This window comes from Silene latifolia, unplaced genomic scaffold (genome assembly GCF_048544455.1).
Source record: "Silene latifolia isolate original U9 population unplaced genomic scaffold, ASM4854445v1 scaffold_461, whole genome shotgun sequence".
Taxonomy (NCBI): Eukaryota; Viridiplantae; Streptophyta; class Magnoliopsida; order Caryophyllales; family Caryophyllaceae; genus Silene; species Silene latifolia.
Window position 1 is genome coordinate 63,522 of NW_027413378.1, and position 6,171 is coordinate 69,692.

The following is a 6,171-nucleotide window of genomic DNA, read 5'->3' on the forward strand; positions in this document are numbered from 1 at the left end:
TTTATATCAAAAACACGTTCAAAACCGTCTTAAAAACCATCTTTCAAAACCATATTTACAAAACAGCAAAGGTCTGACGTCGAGAAGAAACGCTAGCAGCAGCTGCGCCTCTTCGAAGGATCGCAGCATATGATGCGCCTCTTCCTGAGGTTGTCGCCGCTCCTGCTCTTCTTCTTCTTCCTCGACCTTCTGCAATCTTTCTTATTTTTCTTATTTCTTTCTTTCCTTTGTTTATATCAGTACATAAATCATGTCTTAATTAACCCTTTCAAATTGTAACGTTTAAATCGACTTAAATCCCTTATAATCGATATTTGCGGGTTTTCGTCATCTTATTCAAACCCGGATTTTAGAGGCTCGATTCATTCATATCAAGTCTTTGGAATTCATCTTTTGTATAGAATTTTATTTGTTTGATTTCAATTTATTAATTTCGTTTTCAAGTTCAAAGTTTATTCCTTTATTAAATCCGACACGAGTTCGTCGTAATTATGTAAACCGCTGTAAATTCTCACCTTTAATTCGTCTTATGACGATATTAGTATTAAATCAACTATTAACCGTATTAACACCTCTAATCTGTCGTGTTTTCATACTTTTATTCTTTTTTTCATTTTCTTCTTCAAATCCCGTTTTGAGCGTGCTTTTGACGTAGATCAAATAATAAACTTTGTAATTCTTGTAATTATATTATTGTAATTCATTTATTGTAATTATAATTTTGTATGATTTATTTACTTGGCCTTCACATGTAAATTAACCTAACTTCCAACTTCGACCCAATTGTTTGCTAAATTACGTGTTCACCGACATAGTCTAATTTCGCATGCTAGGATTAATCTATTGTTTGTTGCATTGCATGCACTACATCGACGACATATCAAATATGAACGATTTCCCTAATCATTAGTAGAGGCCGCTATCAAGGCGGGCGGGATTAGTTGTTCAATTAAAGAGCTTCCTAATACGTACCCTCACCCCTTACTCCAGTTATCTCTGGACATCCGTGTCCATTGGCATCTTCTAAAGTCATTCTAGACATAGAATACTAAGGGTAACGAGTTCTTAGTGTTTATGTCATTACTTTGTTTCTTGACATGGCATGAGGTATTCGAACGGTTTCCAATTTTTCCACAATAAATTGGTGGCGACTCCACAAATGCAGGCTTATTCAACCTTTCACCGGTTTCAATGCCTCACAAATCGGTAACAGCCCATGACGTGCTTTGGCAAATCAAGGCTCCGTGGGAGAAGTGTCGCCGCCTCAAAAACCAATACGCGGGTGTGCGCGGCACGGGTGGCCCATGTCCACAAATTTTCGTATCACAGTATAATTCAAATTTAACAATAAAATGGTAGCACTATGTCCAGGAGGTTGTAAGGATTTTGTTGCGCAACAAAATCCTTACAAGAATTTATTAACCACCCAAGGCATAGTGAAGATTGAAATAAACTCTCTGAAGGGCTGCAAATGTTATGTAATGAGGTGAAACAGCTGAGCTAAGGCATGAAACAGCTCCAAGAAGAAGTAACACCTAGGGGCCTACCTGGTATCCAAGAAACTTTTAAGGGGGATATGTTAATGGAGGAATGATTCAGGGGAAAAGGAATAATTGCTAACCTAATATCTCCATAAATTTGGTAGCAAAGTAAGCTTGTACAGTAGAATTGGAAACTAGCATAAACCCAACATACTTAGCAAACAAATTCATCATATTCAACCCAGAAATTGACCCAAATGATAATAAATTAGCATAAAACCCAGCATAAACCCAAATGATAATCATCATAGTTGATCCGCAAATTGATAGATTAATAACAATCATAACAAAATTGTCACGGCAATAAAGAACACGCCAAACAATTTCATCTCTCCAAAAATTATTGATTGAGAATAATAAAAATGGTAGATTTTATTAAACAAATGCTAATTAAAAAATAAATTAGAAATCTCTGAAGCAAGAAGAAAGAGAGCATGAATTTTTTTTGAGGGAAAAGCGTGACATTGATAGGATAAAAAGAGAGTTTTATTCCTTCTGTAATTGTTACTGATGGGGTGGTGGGGAATAGATTACCTCTTACTGGAGGTAATAGTTACTGGGCCCTAAATGTTCCCCTCACACCAAACCTTCGAAAATGGGTTATAACAATTTCACTTCACTTATTTCGCCCCATTACTGCTATACCAGGCAGGCCCCTAATAGTTATACATCCGTAATGACATCAAACAACACAAAATCTCTCAAAGTCTCACGCCTGAACTTATGAACACTTAGATCAAATGGTACAAATTGGTCGTAGCTACACGAAAGGTCCTGAGTTTGATTTTATGGGAATGCACATCCTTAATTCTAGCATTGATGGATTATCTTTCCTCCAATGTTATGCTTCGGAGTACACCATTTTAGAAGTACAAATCACATGTAAATTTATAACTACTACTCCGTAATAGCTGATATTTGGCCGACAAGGCCTAACCTATACTTGGCTGATACAAGGATAATAGAGGCAATACTAGATGAATACGGCTTATACAAGTGATACATAAACAAGTCGATAAATGAACTCAAAGAGAACACCGTATCCCCAGTATAATGCCACATCTCTTGCAAAATGATAGATCATATTTTTCCAGTATGCTTGCTCACCTAGGAGTTAAAGAAGTTGTACACCATATAGTTTAACTGAAAGTAGAAAATTGGAGGTTTGCGTGTTATTAGATTAGTCATTTATTGAGGGAAACCTTGATGACACTGTAAGCGTTGCATAATTGTAACTTGAAGATCGAAAAAATTAGCAGTGGAAATGTACCGACTACACAGAGAAACAAAATGAGACACGAAATGGAACAGAAGATCCTAATGGATGAAAATAGCATCCTGACGTGTGATGTCCCTCGGCTAAGCTTTCTGCATACATTGATCAACAGTTGTGCTACCTGGGTTGTTGCAGGTTTCCTGCTCTAATGTTATCTGGTGAATGTGAAGGCATGAGTCCACCTTGAGCTTTATATCTCAACTGCTGATTATATGCACCATAACTTTCACTAAAAGCGTGATTTCCGTTTTGCAATATGGGATGTCCGCCATTCATCCTCAGTCCCGATAAAATGCTTTCCTGAGAGAGATATTGCAGCCCAAATTGGCCGGGAAAATTCGGCATACCAATTCCACCATTCAGACCTTGTGATTGCAATGCAAACGGAAATACACCTCCATTCCCATTTCCTGTCCCTCGGATATTCCCAATTGTTGGTGTTCCGATCTGTTCATAATCACTGACATTCCTTGGATAGTTCTGTGAAAAGATTCCGTCTTTTTGCTGGGATCTTGGAGTATAGTTCAGCTGAGAGCTTAAGTTGATTGGTTGATTCATCAATCCATTTCTCAACCTCATATCCCTTTCACCTACCCCACCTTCTGAGTTAGTTCGTTCACTGTTTTCCGGTTCTTGTCTTGGTAAAACTGCAGGCAGCGTCAGATAATTAGAAGCAGAAGCACTTGCTGGTGCTTTATCACCTGCCTTATCAGTCTGCTGATCAGCTGCAGCAATCTTTTGCTTCTTTGAGGACACTCCCAATCTCTTTCCTTTCGGTTTTTGATTCTTTTCCGCAGGAATAGTACCACTGGCACCATTTTCCGCAGGATCATTTCCTGACACAATCACTTCACTTGTTTCATGGGATGTCTTGCTCTCTTTGACCAACTTGTCTGAAGACCTACCTTCAGGATTCCGAGTATTCGTGCCTGACCTTCTCCGCGCTTTGTTTGGATTATTTCTAGGAGTTGTACTTCTTTTAGTCCCCTGTCTTGGATTCTTTTTCGGCACAGCAGGCTGGGAGATCTTGTCGTCTTTAAAGGACTTTTCCAATTCATCATTCATCCATTTTAAGAGACCTTGTCTAGCAACTTTGACATCTTCAACCAAAGACTCCATATGTTGGCTCAAATCAATTGATGCACCATTAAAAGGCTCATGGTCAGAGGCCTGCCTATCGGTTCTCCGTGTTGTAGATTTCCTCCCTTGCTTCTTGCATGACTTGTTTGACTCTTTGTCAAATTCATCATCGCTCGAGTGGTTTTCATCTCCAGGGTGTGACTGAGGGCTATGCATGGTTTTCTGATCATCTTTGTTGGTAAATAGACGAGTAGCCGTGTTACGCTTGGGTTTTTGCTCACTCACAGAACTAGGTCTTGACTGCTCATTACTTGATGAATCCACATCACTGTCATTCCTTCTGAATCCCCATCTTTGCTGGAACTGCTCATCCTCATCACTCATTTTCGACTAATTACGCAACCTAGCAATCAGTGAAATCATAAAATTCACTCATTTTGGATGACTTTCTGAGAAGTAAAGTATCAAAAGAAGTAACAGGTTTATCCAAAAGCAAAAAGGGATCAGGTCAAATTACCATCATCATTTGTTCAAGAAAAAAAATCACTTTAAAATGTAGCTAGGTATGCAATCTATGTTATCATTTCACCGGGGACGGTGATAACAGAAGTCTGGAAGAAGTTAACATCAGTAAAAGTAACAGCTGCTACATGAACATTTTTAAGTAGTACACACTATTAAGCTGAACATAGTTTCCTTCAACAACGGTGACAAGGCCTTATTTTGACATTGATTTTGGGAATTTGATATTAATCATCATTTGAAACCGTCAAAAAAATCAGGTAATATGAAAATATGAACAACTAATCATCAAAATCATGTTAATCTTCTGAACAACTCAATAAAGTGAGTAAATAGAGGAAAAAGAAAAAACTCTTTGTTAGGCGAAAGGTCAGGCTTTGTTTTCCGATGATACAGAGGAATCCCCATAGAAGCACATATAAATGGATGTCAATGGCAGATAAATAGGTATCAGGAAAACGCCATAAATCAGCCACATACCTTAGAGATCAAAGGAACACAGGTGAAATGCAACTAGAAATCGCAATCACAATATTCTTCTTTATCTTCTAGGAATGGCCATCAGTTCCTTTCTTAACATTCAATTGTCGGTGAAGAGAGGAAAATATTCCTCAGCAGAATTTTGTAGAGACTGTCTTAGTTACTGCATTTATTGCCTTCCTGACGAATCTTCGCTTAACAAGGACTATTAAGATACAATAGCTTGCTGTATATGGTAAGAAGGGTACTTTCTATCTGAGCAATGGTACTGGAATCAGGATACAAAGAAAAATATTGCACGAGCCAATCGCAACTTAGATAAGACAGTTAATAGTTTACATGCATTGTATATGTATATAAAAATGACTTGAGTAAAATAAATTTCGGACAAAAAAAGAAACCTGTAATATGTATCAGATCATTGCCTGGTTTGGATGATTTGTTGGAGCATTAGGAAAACATAAATAGAAACACAATTCACATCACAGAAATCAGAATCAGTAATGACAGTCAATGATGAAATCAATAACTTTCCATAGCAGGATTATTTTCACTGATATTTTGATTTATCACGCGATATTTTGTGTGAATCTGAAAATTAATCGAGTAAAACAGATAAATGGCATCCTCCCAAACATCATTTAGGCACCGTAACCTTTAATTAACTTCTCTACACTGGTCAATTTAACTTCCTGGGAGAAATGTTTACTTACATTGAGCAGTCCTTTTGATTTAAACAGCTAAATCATATCAAATAATCAGGTGTGTGGGAGTGCGGCACTGGAAACAGGAACCAGGACAAAGGAAGAACAGATAATTTACTTGAGAAACATAATAACTGTTAATATCTCTCCATAAAGAATCTTCCTATAATGTCACAGCTTGACAGAGAAAAAGAAATTTGATTATACCAAAAACATACGACATGAAATGAAGAACATGCCTCGATAACATCTATAACTGCCAAGAAGATTGCCTCAAAAAGACGGAACAGTTATCTAATATCCGAACTTATGGAGCTCTACATTGAGTTTACTTTGAAGTCCGTGCTTTCAGCTTGACAGAGAGAAAGAAAGTCATTGACCAAAAACATAACAAATGAAATGAAGAACATGCCTGCAACACATTGAAAGCCATACCGCCATAGGAATTGACTTGTATCCGTGAAACTCATCAACACACTGCAACTCCTTTGTTCAGTCATCCCTGCTGCTATCAAAGAACTCCTTTCTGTCACCCTTAATTTCATATGCTTCTTGGTCCTTGCCTCAT

General features: G+C 37.5%; 1 protein-coding gene across 1 annotated transcript; it reads right to left on the reverse strand.

The window, feature by feature from the left end:
* Window positions 1-2,561: 2,561 nt before the first annotated feature.
* LOC141639586 (uncharacterized) lies at window positions 2,562-5,212 on the reverse strand. The gene is made up of 2 exons (XM_074448672.1): window positions 4,900-5,212; window positions 2,562-4,300 (listed from the first exon to the last, which is right to left on the reverse strand). Exon 2 carries the CDS (start codon window positions 4,279-4,281, stop codon window positions 2,935-2,937), a length of 1,347 nt encoding a protein of 448 aa, XP_074304773.1. The 5' UTR covers window positions 4,282-4,300; window positions 4,900-5,212; the 3' UTR covers window positions 2,562-2,934.
* Between the last annotated feature and the right edge of the window lie 959 nt (window positions 5,213-6,171).

Excerpts from the sequence above, each read along its gene's own strand:
- LOC141639586 (XM_074448672.1), bottom strand. The coding sequence starts at position 4,281 with ATGAGTGATGAGGATGAGCAGTTCCAGCAAAGATGGGGATTCAGAAGG.